This window comes from Colobus angolensis, unplaced genomic scaffold, assembly GCF_000951035.1.
Source record: "Colobus angolensis palliatus isolate OR3802 unplaced genomic scaffold, Cang.pa_1.0 Scaffold37, whole genome shotgun sequence".
NCBI lineage: Eukaryota > Metazoa > Chordata > Mammalia > Primates > Cercopithecidae > Colobus > Colobus angolensis.
Window position 1 is genome coordinate 2,363,547 of NW_012117043.1, and position 26,752 is coordinate 2,390,298.

Genomic DNA, 26,752 nt, shown 5'->3' on the forward strand with positions numbered 1-26,752 from the left:
ATTTTACCTTCATTTAAATTGGGAAATGAGTTCTTTTAACATCCAATTCTCTTTCTTTGTCCAAAAACATTGTAAACATGTTAGAATTAGGCCTAGTATTATAGACATTCATGTTCCCCCAACCCCTGCACTTGTTTTCAGAGTTTACCTAGAGGCAAAGGTTAATCTTTAAAGGAGTCATGCTTATAAGGTTGGGATGGTGCTAAGTGGCTTATGTTCTCTGATTCCAGCTATAAAGCATTCTTTTGGCAAGCAGGAAAATGGTTGTTTTCATTACAATATACTGTAATTCTTGAGGTCCACTGAACTCTAAAAATATGGACTCAAAAGATGAAATGAAGAATTGTAAACTGTTTTTCCTTAGGATCCTTTTGTATTTGTGAGGTTAAAGTGGTTATCAGAATTGACTGAGAGTTAGATTATTTAGTTTTAAAGCTAATTCAGGAGATTAGCTATGTCTAATGTGACACCACAGTTCACAGGTACTTGATTCTGTTTTCATGACAAATTTTAAAAGGGGAAAAACTTTCTTATAGATCATATTTATCCCATTTCTTCAGCTCTGAAATTGTCAGTGGAATACATGTATACATACTCATATAAAATTATATTTTAATGAATAAGATTAATTTATTCAATAAGAATCTAATCTATTGTGTAAATACTACACAATTTATATTAGAGTATGTTGTCTTTGTACAGTTTTAGTGCGTTTTTGTCCTATATATGTTTCCATAATATGCATTTAATAGATAATAGTAATATTACAGTTAACCTGAGGTCAGTTTTCCAGAAACCCAAAGTATAGCAAACATATTCCTTCAAACAGTAGCATAAATGGACAGTTTTTTAAAAAGTGAGCAACAGAATGAGAAAGCTTTTATTTTATTTATGTGGACTTTGTTTTAGGGTCTGTCTCTTCTCTATAAGTTTATTATTTTCTTTTCAAGTCAAAAATTCAAGATAGATGGCAGTTTAGGGAGCTGGGCTCAAAATGGCTGTATACTGGAAGCGACAGTAAGGTGTGCTTCTTTAGTGCTTTTGAGCATAGCAATAGGAACATAGTCAGAATGAGTAGCGAGTGGTGGCAGGGGAGAGCCAGTGGTGAAGAAAACAGATTATTCAATTTATATATCCCTCTAATCAAGTTGGAGGAAGATAGAAAATAAAGAGTAAATATATGTCATAGAACAATTAACTGTTGTTATTGGCTAGAACTGCAAACAAGAAGAATGATATTGAGTGAAATGTAAATACAAAGGATTATGCAGTTCCCCAACATCTTTCTGTGGAGGCAGCCTTTCAGAGTTGCTTGTCCTCATTGGCCTCAATGAGGTCAAATACTCATTCTTTTTCTCTCCCCATTGTAGTATCATGTCTGATAGTCTCATTTTCTTTTGCCTTTAAATTCCTGAACCCATCATATCATTTCTCTCTCCTCTCCCAAAATTCTTCCTTGATTTATGAGTGTTAGACTTAAAATGGCCCCTCTTAACTTCATTCTCTTGTTTAGGAATAACTGTGTAAAATGCCCAGTGTTTGCTGAAAGTGATGACCAGTTCTTTCCAGATTTGTTTCTTATTGGGAAAGAATTAAGCCAAAAGGAAACTAAATAGAGGGTGAAAAATGCTTAGCTAACAAAATAATTACTAGTGTTACGGGAATTTTATGTGAGACTTGAAAAAATATAAGCATTTGATTTTTCTGTTTTTCTGGCATCGACATGATGCACCAACAGAAAAGTTATTAAGAAATTTCTCAATAGTGCCATTTGAATTTTTCAGGCTGCTATCCATGTCCAGGGCCAAACATGAATCCTATTGCTCTTGGGAGCCGTTGGCTTGCTTATGCAGAAAACAAGGTAAGACGTGGCCTGTGTTTGGATTATTTGTATTGGAGCAAGTGTTGAAGGATTTTCCATAATAAATACCTATGCTCCATAGGTGATTACCAGTAATAAATGTTTAACTTACTAGTTCATTTGCTTTGGTTTGGTTTTAATTGTGCAACTAATAATTGAACTCTTTTAAGGATTTATAAATGTTTGGCAGTTGTCATGAAGTCCAGACTCTGTAGAACCTTAATTGTTTAAGCTTGGTTTTATATAAAGAACTTCATCCTATTAAAGTACAGCATTGAGATGACCACAGTAGTGGTATTAAGGAAAGTAGTTTCTGACTTTTTAGAAATCAGGAGGCAGGAGTAATGTCTGTCTTCATTGGTAGATTAGAAACTTGGGCATAGAATAATTTAATTGACAGGGCTGGGTGTGATAGCTCACACCTGTAATCCCAGCACTTTGGGAGGCTGAGGCAGGTGGATCATTTAAAGTCAGGAGTTCGAGACCAGCCTGACTAACATGGTGAAACCCCGTCTCTATGAAAAATACAAAAATTAGCCAGGCCTGGTGGCACGCGCCTGTAATCCCAGCTACTCAGGAGGCTGAGGCAGGAGAATCACTTGAGCCTGGGAGGCGGAGGTTGTAGTGAGCTGAGATCGCACCACTGCACTCCAGTCTGGGCAACAGAGTGAGACCCTGTCTCAAAAAAAGAAAAAAAAAAAAGAATAATTTAATTGTCATTATATGCTAACAATTATATCTAAACAAGGGTTCAGCCATTTGTTTTAATAATTAAATCATAGATGTTCACATTTTGTTGACTTTTTTAGTTATTTATCAATTTATTTATTAAGGTCATCATAGTAAGTGAAGATACTGTATGCACTAGGAATTTTATTTATGTCTAGGAAAAAGGTAAATTTGCATCTTCAAAAAGAAAGGTAAAGTTCTTTTAATTCCATTTAGTACCCTGCATGTGAATATAGAAAGAAATCTTCTAAAAGAAGATTGCTATTTTTGGTTTTGTTTTTGCTGGTTGCATAGTTATTGTATCTTGAGATTAATATGAATTAATATGAAATAGTTCTTGACAAAATTAGGATGTGGTAACTAAAGTAGCTATTTGGTAAAGCTAAATCTACTAAATCTCTAGCCTCTGGAATGTACAGAAATCAAGAAACTACTGAAGAAAATTATTTTTTTGGATAAATTCTTTGAGATCTTATCCCTAAGTCTGTCTGTAACTACTAGATATGTTACATCTTACTGAATTCTGTATTTATATTCCCTTTTTTTCTTTCTCTTGATTTTCCAGTATATCTTATAAAAATAACTTTCAAATTAATTCTTTTAAAACAAAACAAGAGGCATACAAGTAAGTGTAGTGACACAATGGTATCTTCTAACGTTTCTATCTGTAAAGCATTTCCCTTGAGTGCTGGAAACATTCAAGACAAAGATGTATAAATTGTCCCTTGGGTCTTGTGGATGTATTCTCACGTGGCGGACTGCCCACTTGGAAGTGGAGGTAATATGTAAATAGTTACATATTGCCTTTGAGGGGAAATAACTCCCTTCATAGATGCATAGCCTGAATATGCACCAGTTTTCCCTCTTCAGGAATATATGTTAATATCTGGTGTCATGTACAGAGACCAGACAGCGTAGTGGCCTTCACAAGGAGTTTGTGAATCAAATGTTGTGATTTCATCTCGAAATATTTCTAGATAAATGTCCTTACATAGTATTTTCATAAGAGCTAGCATTTATTGGTTTCTAATTGTTTTAGCTTTGGGGCTGAGTATGCAATTGTAAAATTGAATTAAATTTTGGGGTACCAGTCTCTTTCAGTGAAAATGCTCTTTGACTATAAAATCTGAAGAAGCCATGTATCTCTGTTTTGTTTTAAGATTCACAGGGTACAGGTGCATGTTTGTTACATAGGTATATTGTGTAAGGGTGGAGATTGGGCTTCTAATGTATCCATCATCCAGATATTGAACATTGTACCCGATAAGTGACTTTTCAACCCTCTGCTGCCTCCTCCCTCCCCCTTTGGAGTCCCCACTGTGTATTTCCATTTTCATCATCATGTGTACCCATTGTTTAGCTCTCATTTGTAAGTGAGAACATGCTATTTTTGATTTTCTGTTTCTGAGTTAGTTCACTTAGGGTAATGGCCTCTAGCTCCATGCATGTTGCCACAAAGGACATGATTTCATTCTTTCTGTGGCTGCATAGTATTCCATGGTGGGTATAACCATATTTTCTTTATTCAAATAATCAACTGCTGATAGATACTTAGTTTGGTTCCATGACTTTGCTATTGTGACTAGTACTGTGATGAACATACAAGTGCATGTCCTTTTTAAATTCATGATTTCTTTTCCTTTGGTTAGATACTCAGTGGTGGGATTGCTGGGTCGAATGGTAATTCTATTTTTAGTTCTTTGAGAAATCTCCATACTGTTTTCCATAGAGATTGAACTAATTTACATTCCCACCAACAGTGTATAAGCATCCCTGTTTCTCCATATTCATGTCAACATCTGTTGTTTTTGACTGAGGTTTTTTGAGACGGAGTTTCGCTTTTGTTGCCCAGGCTGGAGTGCAATGGCGTGATCTCGGCTCACCGCAACCTCCGCCTCCTGGGTTCAAGTGATTCTCCTGTCTCAGCCTCCCAAGTAGCTGGGAGTACAGACATGCGCCACCATGCCTGGCTAATTTTGTATTTTTAGTAGAGACGGGGTTTCTCCGTGTTGGTCAGGCTGGTCCTGAACTTCCGATCTCAAGTGATCCACCCACCTCGGCTTCCCAGAGTGCTGGGATTATTATAGGCATGAGCCCCAGTGTCCGGCTGTTTTTGACTTTTTAAGAATAGCCATTTTTGGCCCGGTACGGTGGCTCATGCTTATAATCCCAGCACTTTGGGAGGCCAAGGTGGGCAGATCACGTGAGGCCAGGAGTTTGAGACCAGCCTGACCAACATAGTGAAACCCTGTCTCTATTAAAAATTCAAAAAATTAGCCGGACATGGTGGCGTGCACCTGTAGTCCCAGCTACTCGGGAGGGTGAGGCAGGAGAATCACTTGAACCTGGGAGGTGGAGGTTGCGGTGAGCCAAGATTGTGCTGTTGTACTTCAGTCTGGCCAACAAGAATGAAACTGTCTCAAAAATAAAAATAAAAATAAAAAAAGAATAGCTGTTTTCACTGGTGTAAGATGATATCTTGGTGTGGTTTTAAGTTGCATTTCTCTGAATATTAGTGATGTTGAACATTTTTTTTCATTTGTTTGTTGGCCATTTATGTTCCTTTTGAGAAATGTCTGTTTCTGTTCTTTGGGGTTTTTAATGGAGTTTGTTTTTTTCTGGTTCAATTGTTTGAGTTTCTTGTAGATTCTTAGTTGAATGCATAATTTACAAATATTTTCTCCCATTGTGTAGTTTATCTGTTTATCGATTATTTCTCTTGTTGTGCAGGAACTTTTTAGTTTAATTAAGTCTCATTTGTCTATTTTTGTTGCCTTTGTTTTTGATGTCTTTGTCATAAATTCCTTGCCTAGGACAATGTCTAGAAGAGTTTTTCCCTAGGTTTTCTTCTAGGATTTCTATAGTTTCAGGTCTTACATGTAGGTCTTTAATCCATCTTGAGTTAATTTTTGTATATGGTAAGAGATAGGGGTCTGGTTTCATTCTTCTGCATATGGCTAGCCAATTTTCCCAGTGCCATTTATTGAATAGGGTGTCCATTCTCCATTGTGTATTTTTGTCAGCTTTGTTAACAAAAAAGATCAATTGGTTGTAAGTATCTGATGTTATTTAGTTCTCTGTTCAGTTCTATTGACCTATGTATCTTTTTTCTTTCCCGACAGAGTCTAGCTCTGTTGCCCAGGCTGGCATAATCTCTGCTCGTTTGCAACCCCCACCTGCTGGGTTCAAGTGATTCTCTTACCTCAGACTCCTGAGTAGTTGGCACTATAGGCATATGCTACCACACCTGGCTAATTTTTGTATTTTTAGTAGAAATGGAGTTTTATCATGTTGGCCAGGCTGGTCTCGAACTCCTGACCTCAAGTGATCCACTCACCTTGGCCTCCCAAAGTGCTGGGATTATAGGCATGAGCCACCATGCCCAGCCTATGTGTCTATTTTTGTACCAGTACCATGCTGTTTTAGTTACTGCAGACTTGTAGTATAGTTTGAAATTAGGCAGTGTGATGCTTCCTGAGTTTTTATTTTTGCTTAGGACTGCTTTGGCTTTTTGTTTTTTTTTTTTTTGCTTCCCTATGAACTTTAGGATTTTTTTTTTCCAGTTCTGTGGAAAAAACATTAATAATTTGATAAGAATTGTGCTGAATCTGTAGATTTCTCTGGGCAGTATGGTCATTTAAATCATATTGATTCTTTCAATTCATGAACTTGGGATGTTTTTCCATTTGTTGGTGTTTGCAATTTTTTTCATCAGTGTTTTGTAGTTTTTCTTGTAGAGATCTTTCACCTCCTTGGTTAAATTTCTTCTTATGTATTTTTTCTGTAGCTATTGTAAATGTGATTCCCTCTCTGCTAGATCATTATTGGTGTATAGACACCAATGCTATTAAATTTTGTATGTTAATTTTATATCCTGCAACTTTACTGAATTCATTTAGCAAATCTAAGATTTTTGTGTGTGTGTGTGTGTGAAATCATTAGGTTTTTCTAGATATAAGATCATGTCATCAGCAAAGAGGGGCAATGTGGCTTCTACTTTCCCAATTTGGATACCTTTTCTTTCTTTCTATTGCCTGATTGCTTTGGCTAGGACTTCCAGTACTGTGGCAAATAGGAGTGGTGAAGTGGGCATCCTTGTCTTGTACTAAATCTTAGAGGAAAGCCTTTTAACTTTTCCCCAGTCAGCCTGATATTAGCTGTGGTTTTGTCATATATGGTCTTTATTATTTTGAGGTAATTTCCTTCTATGCCTAGTTTGTTAAGAGTTTTTATCATGAAGGGATGTTGAATTTTATTAAATGCTTTTTTCTTGTATCTATTGAGATGATCATACGGTTTTTGTCCTTCATTCTGTTGATGTGATTATCGCTTATTGATTTACATATGTTGAACCATCCCCATGTCTCTGGAATAAATCCCCCTTGATTGTGGTGTATTATACTTTTGATGTGCTGTTGTTTTCTGTTTTCTAGCATTTTCTTGAAGATTTTTGTGTCTGTGTTCATCAGGGATCTTGGCCTATAGTTTTCTTTTTTGTGGTGTCCTTGTCTGGTTTTGGTATCAGATAATGTTGGCTTCATAGAATGAGTTAGGGAGAGTTTCTTCCTCTTTTATTTTTTTGGAATAGTTTCAGGACAATTAGTGTTCTCTTTTGTACATTTGGTAGGATCCAACTGTGAATCTGTCTAGTCCTGGGCTTGCTTTTTGGGAGACTTTATTACCTACTCACTCTCCTTATTCATTATTGGTCTGCTCAGATTTCTGTTTTTTCCTGATTCAGTCTTGTTAGGTTAGGTTGTATGTTTCCAGGAATTTATCCATTTCCTCTAGATTTTTCCGATTTTCAGTGTATAGCTTTTTATAATAGTTTGCTGATCTGTTGTATTTCTGTGGTATCAGTTGTAATGTTCTCTTTTTCATTTCTCATTTTGTTTATCTGTGTCTTTCCTTTCTTGGTTAATCTAGCTAGTGTTTATCAATTTTGTTTATCTTTTTGAAGAACCAATTTTTTATTCATTGGTCTTTTATATTGTTTCTTTAGTCTATTTTGCTTAGTTCTGCTGTTTATTACTTTATTTCTTCTGCTAATTATGGATTTGGTTTATTCTTTTTTAGCTCCTTTGGGTGCATTGTAGGTTGTTAATTTGTAACCTTTGTACTTTTTTGATGTAGGCATTTATTGTTGTAAACTTCTGTCAGCACAGCTTTTGCTGGATTCCCCAGTTTTGGTATGTTGTGTTTCAAGATCATCATTTGTTTCAAGATTTTAAAGAATTGACTCAGTAGTGTTCAGGGGCATGTTATTTGATTTCCATGTATTTATAAAGTTTCCAGAGTCCCTTTTGGTATTTATTTCTTGTTTTAGTCCATTGTGGTCTGAGAAGATACTTGATATGATTCAGTTTTTAAAAATGTATTGAGACTTGTGGCCTAACATATGGTTTATCATGGAGAATGTTCTATTGGCTAAGAATGCATATCCTGCAGTTATTGGATAGAATGCTCTGTAAGTGTCCGTTAAGTCCATTGGGTCTAAAGTCCAGTTTTAGGCCAGGCACAGTGGCACATGCCTGTAATCCCAGCACTTTGGGAGGCTAAGGCTGGTGAATTACTTGAGGTCAGGAATTCAAGTCCAGCGTGGCCAACGTGGCAAAACCCCATCTCTACTAAAAATACAAAAATAGCCAGGCATGGTGGCGTGCGCCTTTAATCCCAGCCACTTGGGAGGCTAAGGCAAGAGAACCACTTGAACCCAGGAGGTGGAAGTTGTGTTGAGCTGAGATCGCTGCACTCCAGCCTGGGTGACAGAGCGAGACTCTGTCTCAATAAGTAAATAAATAAATAAATAAATAAATAAAGTCCAGTTTAAATCCAATGTTTCTTTGTTGATTTTCTGGCTAGATGATCTATTTAATGCTGAGAGGAGTTTTGAAGTCCCCCACTATTACTGTGTTTCAGTTTATCTCTCTTTAGATACAGTATATAGTAATAATTTGCTTTACGAACATGTGTACTCCAGTATTGAGTGTATATATATTTAGAACTATTACATCCTTTTGCTGAATTGATCCCTTTATCATTATACAGTGACCTTGTTTGTCTTTTTTTTTTTTCCAACTGTTTTTGACTTTAGAGTTTGTTTTATCTAATACAAGTATAACTACTCCTGTTCACTTTTGGTTTCCATTTGTGTGGAATATCTTTTTTTTTTCCCCTTTACTTTTAGTCTACATATGTCTTTATGGTAAGGTGAGTTTCTTGTAAGGAGCGTATAGTTGGATCATTTAAAAAAATCCATTTAGCTATTCTGTATCTTTTAAGTGAATTATTTATTTTGTTTATGTTCAAAGTCATTATTAATATGTAGGGCTTTGTTTTTATCGTATTGTTGATTGTTTCCTGGTTGCTTCATGTATTTTTGGTTTCATTCTTTTTCTCTTATTGTTTGATGTTATGGTTTGGTGGATTTCTGCAGTGGTACTCTGAGTTCTTTCTCTTTCTCCTTTGTGTCTTTGCTTTACCAGTGAGTTTCATAGTTTGGTGTGTTTTTGTGATACTAAATGTTGTCCTTTCACTTCCAGGTTTAGGACTACTTTGAGCATGTCTTGTAGGGCCAATATAGTGATAATGATTTTTCTCAGAATTTACTTGTTGGAAAAAACCTTATTTCTCCTTCATTTATGAAGGGTAATTTTGTTGGATACAGTATTCTTGGCTGACATGCTTTTTTCTTTCAACACTTTAATATATAATTCCATTCTCTTCTGGCTCGTAAGGTTTCTGCTAAGAAATCTACAGTTAATGTGGTGAGGTTTCCTTTATGTGTGACTAGACACTATTTTTTCTTGCTGCTTTTAGGATTCACTCTTTATCTTTGATTTTAGACAATGACTATAATGTGCCTTAGAGAAGACCTTTTTCCATTGTATCCGCTTGGGGATTCCTAAGCCTGTCGTATCTGAATGTCCAAACTTTTGTTAGACTTGGCAAGTTTTCATCTGTTATTTCATTAAATGTGCTTTCAAATTTTTTCTTTCTCTCTTCAATATCAGGAATACTGATAATTGTAATGTTTTGACACTTTATGTTTCCCCAGATGTCATAACGTCTCTTCGCTTATTTTTAAAATTATTTTTTCTTTATTTTTATCTGATTGGATTGTTTCAAAAGATCTGTCTTCAAGTTCTGAGATTCTCCCTTTTGCCTGATGTAGTCAGATTTATTTATTTATTTATTTATTTAGAGACAGGATCTCACTGATCTTACTCTGTCATCCAGGCTAAAGTTCACTGGTGCAATCACTGCTCACTGCAGCCTAGACCCCCAGGGCTCAGGTGATCCTCTTGCCTAAGCTTCCTGAGTAGCTGGGTCTACAGGTGTGTGCCACCACACCAGGCTAATTTTTTTTTTTTTTTTTTTTTGGTAGAGATAGGGTCTTGCCATGTTGCCCAAACTGGTCTTGAACTTCTGGGCTCAAGCAGTCTTCCTGCCTCGACCTCCCCAAGTGCTGGGATTACAGGCATGAGCCACTGTACCTGGACAGAATTTCTATTTGACTCTTTTTAAAAATTATCTATCTCTTTGGTAAATTTCTCATTTATATTCTGAATTGTTCTTCTGATTTTTCTGTATTGTTTTTCAGAGTTCTCTTGTATCTCACAAGATTGTTTTAAATTATTATTTTGAGTCCTATATATGGGCTCTCATAAATTTTGTTTTGATTGGAATCTGGCTGGAGAGTTAGTGTGTTTCTTTGGAGGCGTCATATTTTATTTTTCATGTTTCCTGTGTCTTTACGTTGATATTTGCACATCTGGTGCAACAGTTACTTCATATTTTTACATTTACTTTTGTAGAGGACTTTTTTTATGAATGAAGATGTAACTATAGTACTGGTTGGATAGGACACTTTGGTCTTGATTCTGGGTATGTGCAGTGATGTAGTCTGATTTTTTTTTCTGTATACATCATTGGGGTATTTATTATTTACTTAATGAATTAGGGTGTGATTATTCATGGTGGCTGTGGTGAAGTTTTGCTGGAGACTGGGATACCAGGTCAGCTGGTCATCAGTATGCAGTGGTGGCAGCATTGGGCTGAGTGTGCTTATCCTTGTGCCCCAGAGTAGTGTACACTGGCACCTATATTGGTGGTTACAAGTGAGCTGATTCTTGGTCTTCCAGATAGCTTGCTTGGATGCTGGTAGTGCCAGTGGTGAACGATGTGGGTGGGCTGGTTCCTGGTTCCCTGGGCAGCCAGTATGACATGGGTGATGACAGTAGCAGTGGCAAGATAATTCTTTTTGTTCCTAGTGGTGTGTGTTGATGGTGGTGGTGGCTGCAGTGGTCTGGGGGTTCGGGAGGTATTCTCCAGGCCTGTAGTTGGAATTTGCAGGTAGATGCCAGCCGCTGAGGCAGTGGCAGGGAGATAAGACCCAACCTCAGACCCCCTGGAGGAATGCTTATGTACCCAAAGAAGTGGATTGGGTTGGGCAGTCCCAAGGACCCTGGGTTATATGTTCTGTATTTGGGGGTTGAGGGCAGAACTAGGCTGGATGGGCTTGTTCTCAGGCTCCCCAACGGTGAGAGCAGATACCAGCCATGGTAGGTGGGGACAGGGTAGTCCTGGGATCAATTCTTGGGTGAGGGGCCCTGAAGCTGCCTCTGGAGAGGGTAGGTCTGGCCTCAGTGGTCACAGCTAGGCTGGTAGGTGGGGAAAATGTGTCTCTTTCACACCCCAGTTCTAGTGGGGCTCACCTCCCAGTCCTGGTGGCAATGGCATATACCTGTCTCACCCCCATCCCTGGCTGCAGGAGCCTCTGCCCAGCTTGCAACCAAGTCTTAGTGGCAACTCATGCCTGCTCCTGTCTCAGTCTCTGTCCTGGCAGCACTTGCTTCCCTGCATTGGTAGCTGCTACAGCTAATGATTTACTCGATTTTCAGCCCCTACTGCAGGAATGTGCCCAGATCACACCCTAGTCCTAGCAGTGACAGCCTGAGTTTTTTTTTTTCCCCCTGAGACAGAGTCTCACTCTGTTGCCCGGGCTGGAGTGTAGTGGCGTGATCTCAGTTCACTGAAACCTCCACTTCCTGGGTTCAAGCAATTCTCCTGCTTCAGCCTCCTGAGTAGCTAGGATTACAGCCGTGTGCCACCATGCCTGGCTGATTTTTCTATTTTTAGTAGAGACAGGGTCTCACCATGTTGGCCAGGCTGGTCTCGAACTCCTGATCTGGTGGTGATCCGCCCACCTCAGCCCCCCAAAGTGCTGGGATTACAGGTGTGAGCCACCACTCCAGACCCCTGAGTTTTTTTTTTTTTTTTTTTAACACCTCAGTCCCAGTGCTTCTAGGCCCCAGAGCAGCATGCCATCTGCCAAAACCAGGTTTGAAAATGATGTCTTGCTGGGCATGGTGGCTTGTGCCTGTAGTTCCAGCTACTTGGGAGGCAGAGGTAGGAAGACTGCTTAAGTTCAGGAGTTCTGGGCTGTAGTGCACTATGCCAATCGGGTCTCTGCACTAAGTTCAGCATCAATATGATGGCCTCGCAGGAGTAGGGGACCACCAGATTGCCTAAGGAGAGGTGAACCAGCGCAGGTTGGTAATAGAGCAGGTCAAAATTCCCATGCTGATCAGTAGTGGGATCACACCTATGAATAGCCACTGCACTGCAGGCTGTGCAAAATAGTGAGACCTGTCTCTTAAAAAGAAAAGAAAAGAAAAAGAAAATGTCGTCTTGCTAGAGCCACTTAGGTATCAGAAAGTGTATGGGACCCAGTACAGGTTACCTCCCTGGAGCAGTTCTCTTTGAGAGTCTCCTGGCAGCTCCCTGTGTTAAGTTTCAGGGCTTGAGGGTCTCTCTCCTGGCTGAGATTGCATGGCTCCATGGCGGGAGATGTGGGCTACTGGAATTCTCTTACTTACCCTTGCCTTGTGTTGGGAAGCCACTCCCAGCTCCCAGCCTATCCTAGCCAAGCAGGCTACCTGCCTTCCTTCTCCTACCCACTTTTGGTGTTTCCTGTTAGTTCTCTGTTGAGTTCTAGTGTTTTACCTGGGACAATGTATTTGAAGTGTGATTCTCTATGCACTATTTTGGTTCTTCTAAGTGAAGGGGATGAGCATCAAATGGCTTTTGACCAAAGTCTCTATCCCTTTTGTTCACAAAAAATAACAGTATATATGCTCTTTGGCACATTGCCTTTTTTTCTTGTGCTGAATAATATTTCCTGGAAATTAGTTCATTTGATAGGATTTTGCACTGTAGAAAACTCTGACTCATCTTTCATTTTGTTGAACCAAGATACAAATGTAATTTTCTGATGATTCTAAATTGTAGACCAAAATTTCTGACTTAGTTACTTTTGTGTAAAACTGCTGACTCAGTTGTAGTTGAATTTGAAAGGTAAGAGTAGGGCTGGGCATGGTGGCTCACACCTGTAATCCCAGCACTTTGGGAGGCTAAGACTGGTGGATCACTTGAGGCCAGGAGTTTGAGACCAGCCTGGCCAACATGGGGAAACCTTGTCTCTACTAAAAATACACACAAAAAAAATCCAGGCGTGGTGGCACGTGCCTGTAATCCCAGCTACTTGGGAGGCCGAGGCAGGAGAATTGCCTGAACCCAAGAGGCAGAGTTTGCAGTGAGCTGAAATCATACCATTGTACTCCAGCCTGGGTGATGGAGTGAGACTCTTGTCTCTTAAAAAAAAAAAAAAAAAGATAGGAGTGTCGTTTAGTTTTACATATTTGTCCTTGAGTATTTTAATTACCAGAAGTAGGGAATAAGTAATAGCCTTTCTTTCCTTGCTCATGCAGCAGGAGGCAGCAGAGGAATAATTTTCATAATTCTTTGAATGTGTATTTGTGGATGAATGAGTGAGCAAGAGAGAGATTCTTTTTATTTGTTAAAATGATCACTTTTCAAATTCTTTATCTTACGCTATGTGAAACCACATTTGATGATCACCTATCATTTGGCAAGTTCCTTACTTCTCTTTGAAATCTACTTAAATCTACTTAAGCAGTCATTCAATCTACATAACACAGATTGCCTAAAAAAAATCTTGACTTTGTGTATCATACTTTTAAGGGTGTTCCATTCTATTATAATGTATTACTATTGCTTTCAGGGATGTTTAAAATAACAGTGTCAGTGATGAAGAAAATTTTGAATTAAGAATAAAAGGTTTACATATCAGTCTTCATCAGAGGACCTGGTTTTAAACGATGTAAAGCATTTTTAATTTTTATGTTTTGTGAGATATAGATTCTTTGTGAATTCCAGAGGTTTTAAAAAACTCATAATGTGGTACAGTTCTAATACTCTACCCTTGTCATTTTGTTTTTTAAAAATGGTAAACATACAAATCTGGCTAATGACATTTTTTGCTAAATATAGGAAGTAGACGACCAGTGGAGAGTTTTATCCTGGTTTATTTCTTAGCATGTGAAATAATCATGCATATCAAAGTAGTGATTCACTTTGAAAATTGGTAGTTTGCTTTATTTACGTCAGTCACAAATAAGGATATATCTTTTTCACTCCTAATGGTAAAAGTTTAAGCTCTCTGATATGGACAGCTAGTATATGTATCATAGTTGATTTATGCATAATTTGTAACACTTCTCCACTGACACAATTGAAAATGCATATATGGCAAAATCTTTTGTCTACTTTTTATGTTTTCTTTTATAATCTTTATGGAGGAATTAACAGGATAAAACATCTAATTTGTTAGCATGGCAGATATTTAAGTTAGGAAGTCATGTATAAGTCCTTTGATTATGTTTTTAAAATTTATTTGTGGAAAGGCCACCAGACCTCCTACCATTTCAGAGTTTATGGATTCTTAAAGACTATTCGTCTTGTAATGAAAACCGTAATTGAGCATGAAACTGCCTGAGTGGCACCGGTAGATTATAAAAAGGGGTAAAAGTGTCTCAGCAGAGCTTTTAGCTGTTTGTCTGAAATACACTCATGCAAACATTCCCACCCATCACCATCACTGGGCACGGTAAATAAGCTCTATCCTAATAGCCTGTAGAGTTAAACAGATTAACAGAAATGACTTTCTGCCTCTCTCTCTCTCTTTTTCTCAGTTGATTCGATGTCATCAGTCCCGTGGTGGAGCCTGTGGAGACAACATTCAGTCTTACACTGCCACAGTCATTAGTGCTGCTAAAGTGAGTACCTCCGAAATCTTGGAGAGTTGTGATTATGTGTAGTAATTGTTCAGATTTCTCTTGAATTATATTTTCTATTGTAATGATTGCAGTGTTTGTACTTATCCAATTTTAAATATTTTAAGCCTGTTAGCTAGCTTCAAGACTATTATCTCATTAATACCACATTTGGAAGAAGCTTTCCATGTTTTAAACAGTGACTTCTGGATTCTCTGTGATTTGCATTGTTCTACCTACACTGACATCCCTTTGCATCTTTGAACATTTCAGAGTCTTCTTCTCATGAAAAGAATATTATTCCCTCTGAAAACTTGAGTCAGTCCCTCGTCACATTCAAAGATTCTTTCATATCAAGGGGCTGCCCCTTCATTTTTGTCAAGTGAGCTCTCTTTTTCATGTGTGTGAGGGTTAATTTTGATGATGTCTGGTGAACTTTATGCTGATTATAAGGTATTCTTGTAACCACTATCCTTTTGAATTGTGAAGTATACAACAAAACAATTCTAATAATAGGAATGACAGAGTGAATCTAAATGACAGCATGTAATAGAAAGCACAACCATTCAGAAAAGAACAACAGTTTAAAGCAAACCACAGAGTGGGAATCAAAGGTCACACTGTTTTATGTAAAACAAAACAAAAATACTTCATATTTGATCACAGACACTCACATGATGTGCTTCAGAATGTGGTCCTTGGTTTGACGAGAGAAGCATTACGTATTTTGCACCCAAAAGAGAATTAACCATTAGGTCTTTATGCCTATAGCACTGTGAACTTTACATTTCAGAAATCTTTTTTTTTTTTTTCCTTAAGACAGGGTCTTGCTCTGTTGCTCAGGCTGGAGTGAGCACCCACCGCAGCTCCCAATTAGCTGGGACTACAGGCGCATGCCACCACGCCTGGCAAAATTTTCGTATAGTTTGTAGAGACAGAGTTTTGCCATGTTACCCAGGCTAGTCTTGAACTTCTGAGCTCAAACAATCCACCCACCTCAGCCTCCCAAAGTGCTGGGGTTACAGGTGTGCATCACTGCACCCAGCAATTGCAGAAATCTTAATAAAGATTGCTCACTTTTCTCCATTGTGTATACAAAAATTATGATGGTTATTTCAATGAAGAGCTGAGAGAGAGTGTTTAGAAAACATCTTCACTATTAGTCTACTAATTTATCCACAAAATACAACAATAAGATCTTTTTCTCAAGTATTAGACTCCTTTTAGTCTTGTCTGTCTTATACACATGTATCATGATAGTTTAGCTTATGATCATTTTCAGTAATTTTTAGTTATGGAATGGAGGATAACTTTTCAGCTCCTGTTTGCTATTCTTATGTGTTTATGTGCTTATATAAAAATAAAGTGATCTTCATTCCATGTTTTGCTGTGGACATGCTGGAGTAAGTGAGACTGGACTTAAGATGTTTTAAAAATAAGTGCAGGGCTGGGTGCGGTGGCTCATGCCTGTAATCCCAGCACTTTGGGAGGCTGAGGTAAGCGGATCACGAGATCAGGAGTTCAAGATCAGCCTGGCCAACATAGTGAAACCCCATCTCTACTAAAAATACGAATCCTAGCTGGGCATGGTGGCAGTGCCTGTAGTCTCAGCTACTTGGGAGGCTGAAGCAGGAGAATTGCTTGAACCCAGAAGGCAGAGGTTTCAGGGAGCCAAGATTGTGCCACTGTTCTCCAGCCTGGGCAACGCAGTGAGACTCTGTCTCAAAAAACAAAACAAAACAAACAAACGAAAAAAAACAGTGCAAACTCCCCATTTTCTCATACCTCAATATTGGGAACTGTGAGGCTTATACTCATGTCTTCCACACTTAAGACTAAGAAATTGGCTGGGCGCGGTGGCTCAAGCCTGTAATCCCAGCACTTTGGGAGGCCGAGACGGGCGGATCATGAGGTCAGGAGATCGAGACCATCCTGGCTAACACAGTGAAACCCCGTCTCTACTAAAAAATACAAAAAACTAGCCGGGCGAGGTGGCAGACGCCTATAGTCCCAGCTACTCAGGAGGCTGAGGCAGGAGAATGGCGTAAACCCGGGAGGCGGAGCTTGCAGTGAGCTGAGATCCGGCCACTGCACTCCAGCCTGGGCAACAGAGCGAGACTCCATCTCAAAAAAAAAAAAAAAGACTAAGAAATTATGTTTAATATAACACCTTAGGGCTGGATGCTGTGCCTCATGCCTATAATCCCAGCATTTTGGGAGGTTGAGGTGGGAGGATCGCATGAGCTCAGAACTTTAAAACCAGTTTAGGCAACATAGTGAGATCCTGTCTCTACAAACAGATTTAAAAATTGGTGGTGCATGCCTGTTGTCCCAGCTACTCCAGAGGCTAAAGTGGGAAGATTGCTTGAGCATTGGAGGCCGAGGCTACAGTGAGCCATGATTGCACCACTGCAATCTTTTTACTTTTCTGTGTGGGAGAATATAAGGGTTACTTTAAAAAAATTAACAAGGACGTCTCCAGACCTAGAAACCTTCTCAAGAGAATTCTTTTTAATATTTAAGAATAAACAATGGTGATATTACAAAGACTCTTCCAGAAAATAAGCAAAGTCAGATTATGCCTAATCTGGTTTGATGAAGCCAGATCACCTTAATACTAAAACTTCAGAAGAGCATTATAATACAAGAACACTACATAGATGTGAAAAATCCTAAGTCAAATATTTGCAGAAAAACAGCATTATATAGGATACCATATATATTGTATCACAGTCCATTTGGGATAAGAATATATGGACATAATTATAGTATAATATATAGGACACAATATATGCTGTGTCACAACCCACTTGGGATAAGAATATATAGGACACAATTCTTCAATATATAGGACGCTATATATTGTATCACAATCCATTTGAGATAATCCACAATATAAGGCTGGTTTATCACTCAAGATCAATGAACATAATTTGCACATTTAACAGGAGAAAATTATATACTTATCACAATTGAACAAAAAGTATTTGATAAAATTGAACATATATTCATTGATAATATCTTAATAAATAGAGATAGTTTGTAGTTCTTTGGATTTTTAAATTTTCTCAAATTATCAAACTTGTTTAAACACAGTAAACCTGGTCGTATTGAAGTCTGTTTCTGATAACTCTAATGTCTGGTTCCCTTTTGGGTCCATTTTTGTTGTGTGTTGTTTTTGCTGGTTCTCATTTATGATGACTTGAGTCCTTGTGAAGCGGTGTCGTTTGTCTTGGGTAATACCCAAGGTTTGTTGTCTCATGCCAAGGAAATTGAAGATGCGGACACACAAGGAGTGGGTTTAAGAGCAGAAGTTTAACAGGCGAAATAAAGAAGAGAGCTTCCTCCTGTAGAGGGAGGGGGCCCAAGCAGGTTTCTGGGATTGGGGTGAGATGTGATTGGTTTTATAGATGAGCTTGAGGAGGTGGTGTTTGATTTACATAGGGTGTAGTGGATTGGTTGGACCAGGTGTGCCATTTACATAACGTGTAGAGGCTGGCTATCCCACCATAATCTTTTATGATGCAAATGGAGTCTCTATCTGGCTGGTACCATATTGCCTGCACATGTGGTGACAAAGAAAAGGGAAGAGGGAGGCCGGGCGCGGTGGCTCAAGCCTGTAATCCCAGCACTTTGGGAGGCCGAGATGGGCGGATCAGGAGGTCAGGAGATCGAGACCATCTTGGCTAACACGTTGAAACCCCGACTCTACTAAAAAATACAAAAAACTAGCCGGGCGAGGTGGCGGGCGCCTGTAGTCCCAGCTACTCGGGAGGCTGAGGCAGGAGAATGGCGTAAGCCCGGGAGGCGGAGCTTGCAGTGAGCTGAGATCCGGCCACTGCACTCCAGCCTGGGCGACAGAGCCAGACTCCGTCTCAAAAACAAAAAACAAAACAAAACAAAAAAAAAAGAAAAGGGAAGAGGGAACCTCTATGTTGAATATACCTGACTTGCAGATATCCCTTTTCTATTGGCTTAGCTGCTGGCATTCACCTATGCTTGCAGCTTGATCTTTCAGGCTGCTTTTTGTTAGAAAAGAAATAATTTCGGGGCTGATTTTTATTTAAAGGAAAACCTTGCTGAGGACTCCCTTACTCTCACTAACTGCCTACGTAATTTCTTTTTAACTCCTATTATCACTTGTTTGCCAGAATTTATTTCAAAACTTGTTAGAAATAGTTTTGAGTTTGGGATGGCAGTGGAGTTCTGGGACAGTATCAGTCTTGAACAATAATCCAATTTCAGGGATTAAGATTATTTAAATGAAGTTCACCTGCAATAGCTGTGCTCACCTTGTTGCTGTCGGTGGACTCTTCTATTGTATATTTCTTTATGTTCAGAACCAAGCTTGGAGGGAATGTCACCAAGTAGACCCATTTGGCAGGCCTTTAACTTTCATAGATGATTTTCTAGTTCCATCTATCAAAAACACCACTTAGTTTCTTAGCACCCTACTTCCTGCTTCCTAGAATCACCAGATACCTCTAGGCCTAAATGCCCAGCTGAAATGTCTGGATTTCCTTATTCTTTCGGATTCTGACTTTGTAACTCAGTACCTTCAAGCAGCATTTTACAAAAATACTGTCTTCGATTTTCCTAGTTGTTCTCATTAGTGGAAATCAGATTGATCTGATTTCCCCAGCCTGCCATTATTGAAAATAGAAAATACGTTTCCTTATTTCTTGTTTAACCATTTCTAGGTGATACATTTTTTGAGATATAACATGGAGAGCATGTTAAAAAGCCATGTAGTATGTGCTCCTTAAGAAAAATACTTAAAGTAATTTTACAGTTATTTCATTAAGTCACTTTCTCTGAAAGTGTACTCGTTACTCTTTTACTCTTTCTGATGACAACTTCCCTTGTGGCTTCATAGAGGTTATTAACCACTTTGTTATATAGAAGGATTAATTATTAATTTTTTTGTCTTAAAATTTTTGTCTCACTGCAGTTGTGAGGATAAATATATTCATTGCATTTGCACTTGGAGCTCCTTAGAGGAAATAATCTTTTTTACATTTTCTGCATTTCAAAATACAACTTGCATAATATTAACGTTTTTTCCTTTGATTTTCCAAGTAATTTGACTTTTCTCATAAAGAATATCAGAACCATTAATTTTTTATGGTAGTGAAAAAGGAAAAAAATTAATATTGAAATTGTTCAAATGAGATTATTTGACACATTTATAAAATCTTAGTCCATATTTTCTAGTTCCCTCATTACGGTCTTATTTTCATGTGTGTTAACCCCAGTGTGGTCAATTGATTTAATAAAAATGCCCCTGTTTTCTCTTGTTATCTGATAACTTCTTAATGACAACTAACAGCTTTTGTGAGAGCAGCACCATTAGCACTAATGGATAGGGACGCCACCTGATATGGCATGGGAAAGGTTAAAGATGGCTAGTGACCCCTCGGCAAATCTGCTTGCAGCAGAACAGAGTAAGTACCGTGCTCATTTGAATTATAGGTCATAACGGATTTTCTCACACTTTCGTTATAGTCTCTGATGTTCAGCTGTCTTCTAGCTCCAGTTTAGTTATGTGAGTACTCGTGTGAAGATTCATCAGTGATTTAATGAACATTTTTATGTAGATAACTCAGATTGTGAGGACACTCAGTCTAATTTTTCATCTCCTTTTGGCCAGGTTATACTTCTCTATTCCTAATTTTTGCTGAGGCTTTATAATTTTTCATATATATATTTGAGAAAACAGATATATACATACTCTGTTTACTAAAATTAATTGGAGAGACAAATTACTGTGAGGTGATTTAGATTTCTGTTCAATAACATTATCAGGTAACTTCTGGACACTAGTGCCTATAGATGTGCTTGATGCTAACATGGAAACAAATTTACTCTAAAAGCAAGGGTCTTTACAAATGCAGAAAACTTTCAGCACTTTTCTCTAACCCCCCAACTCCTTGCATGGTTAATGGATTATGATAAATAGTAGTATCTTGGAACTTGCTATACAGATTGCAGATGTGATGACTTAAATTTTGAGTTTAGATTTTTGTCCACTACTAAGACAACTCCATCAATAGTCATGTTTTTTTTTTTCCCCCCAGGGAAATATCAAACACTCTTCATGTAATATGAGCCATTGACTATGAAATATACTGCCGTCTTCTCTTTGTGGATTCTTTTCCTGGTTGTCTTATGTTAACTTTTACTGTTGTGGTTTGCTTTGGTACACATTACTTTCCACTTTTTATGTGCTCCAGTTCTTTTAGTTTTATTCCTTTTCATTGGTATAAGAGCATGAAATAATAGGCTCAGGGGCAAATGGGGAGGATATACAACCAAAGACTTTAAAACTAAAAGGCATTCCTTTGATAAAGGGATAGCTGCGTTTAAGTGGGAGCATCTCCATTAGCATTAATGGAGTGAGTACATCAACTGAGGCATCTCAGAGGTTAATCAGGCTTTCTGGCCTGCTCTTGACATCAATACACTGTGGCGCCTCATTCTGTTGGTCCTTCGGAGGCTTACTTGACAACACTCTAACAGAATTTGTGTAAGTCATTTCTTGTGAATTATTGAAAGAAATGTTTGGCTGCTAATTGAGGAACGCTAATGTGTTTTATAATCACTGGAGTTTGAATTTTTAGCACTAAACAAAATGGTTACAATTGATTTGTGGCTTTCTCTTGGTTTTCGTCTGCTGTTAAGTTATATCTTTTTGTTTGAATTCAGCAGATGGCTTTGCTGGTCATTTTTATTTAAGTATTTATTAGTACATTATTATGGATTTTAATTTTTCCTCTTTTCCACCCATCAGACATCTGTGTTTTGTATTCATTAACTGTGAGATCACAAATAGTAACAGAAATAGATTACAAGGCAGTACAGGATAGTGTAAAAATCAGGCCCTGGAGACAGATGGTCCCAGTTTTGAATTCTGACTTTGTCATTGGGTAACTGTTTGAGCTTCCATTTTACTTAACTTCCCTAGCCTTGATTTTCTCTTTCATAAAATTGAAGTATCTGAGGAAATCTGTCAACGTAGTTTATGTTAAGTACCTTCACCAGTCCCTAGTCCATAGAAAAACCACCGTGAAACATAGCAAAATAAAATAATGCATCTATTATTAGTGCTAGTTTTATGGTATTTTAATAGAACATTTCTTTGGAAAATACTTCTCCCCTTTTCAATTTTAATCTAATTACTGCTTAAATCACATTGAGACCTCTATACACAACTGTCTTTGTGTACTATTTATGAATTTAAATTTGAAATACCATGTATGTAATAGTTTATATTTTCAAATTTAGCAATAGCATGTGCCAGAATTAGGTGAGAATTTTTTTTTCATAATTGTTTTAGAAAAGATAGTCACCTCATTGAAGATTAATTTGAAATATTTTAATGAAACTTTTTTTTCTAACAACATGAGAATTGGAAAAATGTACCTATATTATTTAAAATGTAGTTTTTGATATATTTAAGTATTCTGGGGTGCCTGTTTTGGTTCTACTGATGATACCCTTCCTCAGCAATGTGTGACTCCCATATATTTGTCTTTATTTTAGTTTTCTTCCTTTCATTTTTTTTTCTATAGACTCAAACTTGAAGCTTTCTTCCTTTCAGATGAAAAAACTTGTTATTTAGAAAAATGTTTCTGTTAATGCATATGAGGATAATCAGAGGATATTTACGTAGAAGAAAAAATATTTCATGAGCTAGTTTTACTTACATGTTTTGAATAAAATGGAGCTAAAATATAATTATAAACATCTTAAGTTATCTTTAATTGAAATAATATAGTAGGAGCACCACATTTAATTGTTTTCTGTTACCAGATAGAAAATAACTCTCGGCCGGGCGCAGTGGCTCAAGCCTGTAATCCCAGCACTTTGGGAGGCCGAGACGGTCGAATCACAAGGTCAGGAGATCGAGACCATCCTGGCTAACACGGTGAAACCCCGTCTCTACTAAAGAATACAAAAAACTAGCTGGGCGAGGTGGCGGGCACCTGTAGTCCCAGCTACTCGGGAGGCTGAGGCAGGAGAATGGCGTAAACCCAGGAGGCGGAGCTTGCAGTGAGCTGAGATCCGGCCATTGCACTCCAGCCTGGGCGACAGAGCGAGACTCCGTCTCAAAAAAAAAAAAAAAAAAAAAAAAAAAAAAAAAGAAAATAACTCTCTTAACTTATTTAGTATGATACTTCATCATCCAGTAATTAATATCTTAGACAGAGACTGTGTTTCCCATATACCAAATCTTTGTAGTATACAGTATTATAATACCAGCATATTTATATATTTGCTTTGGAAGCACATTCTTTTCCACATAGGTATTCTACCAATGTCTCAGTCTTTTTCATACTAGAAAACAGATACACAATTAGATTTATAATATTTCAAAAAATTGATCATTTCATAGTTTCTGCTTCTTTCTATGTCATTGATTTTAAGATGTATACATTAAGAGGAGGGAATGAAAGAAACATCTTTGATGAAAATGTGATTGCACCCTTGTGTAAAACAGAGCTCTTTAATTTTTTAACTATGGCTTTATCCCTGCCGTGATGGCTTTAGAGACTTTACTGATGTCATTCCCTCACACTAATACTGATATTCTAATTAAAATTCAAGATAGTTGAAAGTCAGACTGAATGTCTGTGACAGTTTACTGCTATATAAAAGATTGTAAGAGAATAAAGAATTTAACATAATGATTAGGAAAATTAATAAAATGCATATTTCTATGTAGAATCCAAATACTGATGTGAAGTCATACATTTTACCTTTCATTGTACAGACACTGAAAAGTGGCCTGACAATGGTGGGGAAAGTGGTGACTCAGCTGACAGGCACGCTACCTTCAGGTGTGACAGAAGATGACGTTGCCATCCACAGTAATTCGCGGCGGAGTCCTTTGGTCCCAGGCATCATCACAGTTATCGACACCGAAACTGTTGGAGAGGGCCAGGTAAGAAGAACTTTTGGTGCACACAATGTGTGTTACTTGCAAAGATGGGGCTAAGATCAAGATTAGTCAAAATGTGTTTGGCCTTGGAGATTACCAATTTGGAATTTGAGGAATTGAGATTATTTCAAATGAAGTTTTTCTTTAAAAATGATTAGTAACATGTTAGAACCTGCTATTTTGAACATTATTAATGTATCAAATCTGAAGGTAAAGTCCAGGTTCCAAGAGATTCTCTCATCTGTGAGGACATTTGTTTCATAAATAAATAATTATGTAACATTTAATAGTGTTCTGTTCATAATATTCTTTTTTTCTTAACTTGCCACCCCAGAGACTCTATTATTGTTTCTTTTTTTTGTGTGTAATAACATTTGTCATAACCCAAATTATAAGATTAATACATTACTTTTTCTTTCTTTCTTTTTTTTTTTTTTTCTGAGATGTCACCCAGGCTGGAGTGTGATGGTGCGATCTCGGCTCACTGCAACCTCCGCCTCTTGGGTTCAACCGATTCTCCTGCTTCAACCTTCCGAGTAGCTGGGATTATAGGCACATGCCACCACGCCCAGCTAATTTTTGTATTTTTATTGTTTATTTATTGAGACAGAGTCTGGCTCTGTCGCCCAGGCTAGAGTGCAGTGGCACGATCTTGGCTCACTGCAACTTCCACCTCCTGGGTTCAAGCAATTCTTCTACCTCAGACTTCTGAGTAGCTGGGATATAGGTGTGCGCCACCATGCCCAGCTACTTTTTGTATTTTTTTAGTAGAGTCGGGTTTCTCCATGTTGGCCAGGCTGGTCTCGAACTCCTGACCTCAAGTGATCAGCCCGTCTTAGCCTCCCAAAGTGCTGGGATTACAGGTGTGAGTCACCATGCCCAGCCTTAATTTTTGTATTTTTAGTAGAGACGAGACGCGGTTTCACTGTGTTGGCCTGGCTGGTCTTGATATCCTGGCTCAGGTGATATGCCCGCCTTGGCCTCCCAAAATGCTGGGATTACAGGCATGAGCCACTGCTCCCAGCCGTATAAATTTCTTTTTAAAGGCAGGACCATACCTGTTTGGAGGAATTTATAAAAAAAATTAATTAATAATTGCAACTTACATAATTCACTGAGTAGTATGAGAATTTATAACAGATGTTTTCTTATCAATATAAAATATATGAAATCTTAAAGTGGCATATCAGAATACATATGTGGCAATAGCTTATTATAAAATCTTGTATCTTCAGATACAATGTACTGTAATGTTAACAATCTAGCTTTAGAAACATTTACAATGAGTGATTATAAGCATGGAAATACATATTACATTTGCATATAAATCTTGCTGGTAAGATAGCATTTGGGTCGTGTTTTTCCCCCATGCACTCATGAACTCTATTTTCTTTTGTGTCATAGTCTTCACTTTAAATATATGTTTCTTAAAGGAACGTAATTTTTTTTATTCTGATAGTGTGTGATCACTGATATAAAAATACAATCTAGAATCAATTCCTAGAATGAGATAGGAGTAGGACAGTATTGGTGAAATAAAATTCCTTTTAGTTTTTATATAGAATATATATTTAATTCTGTATTCAGAACACAGTGCGCTTAGAAACTATGTGAGCTGTTAAGGTATTAGCCTTAAATATTGCATATGTTTTGAGAAAATCTGTTTCCAGTATATATGGGTTGACGTCTTCATGAAAAATTACACTTGGCAGCTGCTTATGTGCTAGTTCCTATAGTAAGATTAACAGCATTTCAAGAACATTTTTCTGCAATTGAAACAAAAAAACTTTGGAATTCTGGATTATTAAATTTGGCTCTTGTATTTTACTTGAAATCTGAATACTAATTCTCTGCCTCTCCTGTCTTAGCTTTGTGGTTAGCCAAATATGTTACAGATTTGTATTTTTTAATGAAGTGCTAGAAAACTTTTCAGTTGACTGTAATGATCTTGTGTTAATTAGTTGATGTGGATACACACAAATGTTCTCTTTTTTAATTGAAATGAAAAGTATAAACCTTTAGTGTTGTGTTAGAGTAAAAAAATTCCTTTTGTTCTTTGATTTTTTGATTTTTAATTAATTCACCTACAAGGCCACCCACATTTATTGGGTAGTAACAAGTCTCCTCAACATTGTCTAGGACCATACATCTGTTAAAGATCTAGCATTTGTTGATGGAGAGATTTGGGGTTATTTCACAATAGAAACTGTTATCTCAGTATTTTTGATGAAATAGAGGTGTAATTCATATATTTATTTTGTTAAATGGAAGTATGGGGACATATAATTATATAAAAACATAACATTTAGGCCTTATGTTTTAAAATGTGGTTTAATTTTTTCTTCAAGTTCATTAACTTTTTATGACCTTTAAAAAGGAAGTCTTAGTTTTGTAGTATGGAAATGTACTGTAGACTGGAGAGTTGCAAAAGTTCATTTGTCTATGATAACACTTGAAACAAATATGTTTATTAAGAAGAATCATAGAAATGTTAACTTTTAAAAGTTAAGAATCTTAAATATTGTTCAACATGGAACATTCTACCTTTTCTGTTATTGGTTGGTAGCCCCAATCTTCCACTTATGACATATTCTGAAATTTTAACTTGATTAAAAAATTCTGTTAGAGGACAGGAAAGAAATTGATTTTCAATAAAAGGTAAATTAGTTGTACATTTTTTAAAAAAATTATAAGTTTTAAAGCAACAAGATTTGTGCAGTATAATACTGTCTTTTAATTAACATGAATCTGTTTTTTGTCAATAAAATGTTTTTGTCTCTGATATATAGTTCAGTTGGAGTACAGGCTGTTTTTAGATTATACTGGATTGTATTAAAACTGCAGTGGTTAATGTCTTAGATTTATCGCTTTTAGCCCCTTCCGCTGATGTTTAGCCTAAACTGTAATGTTTTTCCTTTTCCAAATACAACTCAGATTTTATGTGAAAAGCTGACAATACATTGACTTTTGCTGTTTAAATCCCTTGAGCCTTTAATAATGATATATTTTTTGTGTTTACAATGTTAGTATATAAAATCGGATTCAGCATCCTTCTGTTGCCATATTGATTAGTTTGATTTTATG

At 37.3% G+C, this 26,752-nt stretch overlaps 1 protein-coding gene across 1 annotated transcript in view; it reads left to right on the plus strand.

Moving 5' to 3' along the window:
- BCAS3 (breast carcinoma amplified sequence 3) overlaps window positions 1-26,752 on the plus strand; it is a 655,658-nt gene that overhangs the window by 144,949 nt on the left and 483,957 nt on the right. The window contains exons 6-8 of the mRNA XM_011953652.1: window positions 1,785-1,861; window positions 14,647-14,730; window positions 23,501-23,671. Of these exons, the coding sequence (XP_011809042.1) occupies window positions 1,785-1,861; window positions 14,647-14,730; window positions 23,501-23,671 (332 nt within the window). The remainder of the gene's footprint in view (window positions 1-1,784; window positions 1,862-14,646; window positions 14,731-23,500; window positions 23,672-26,752) is intronic.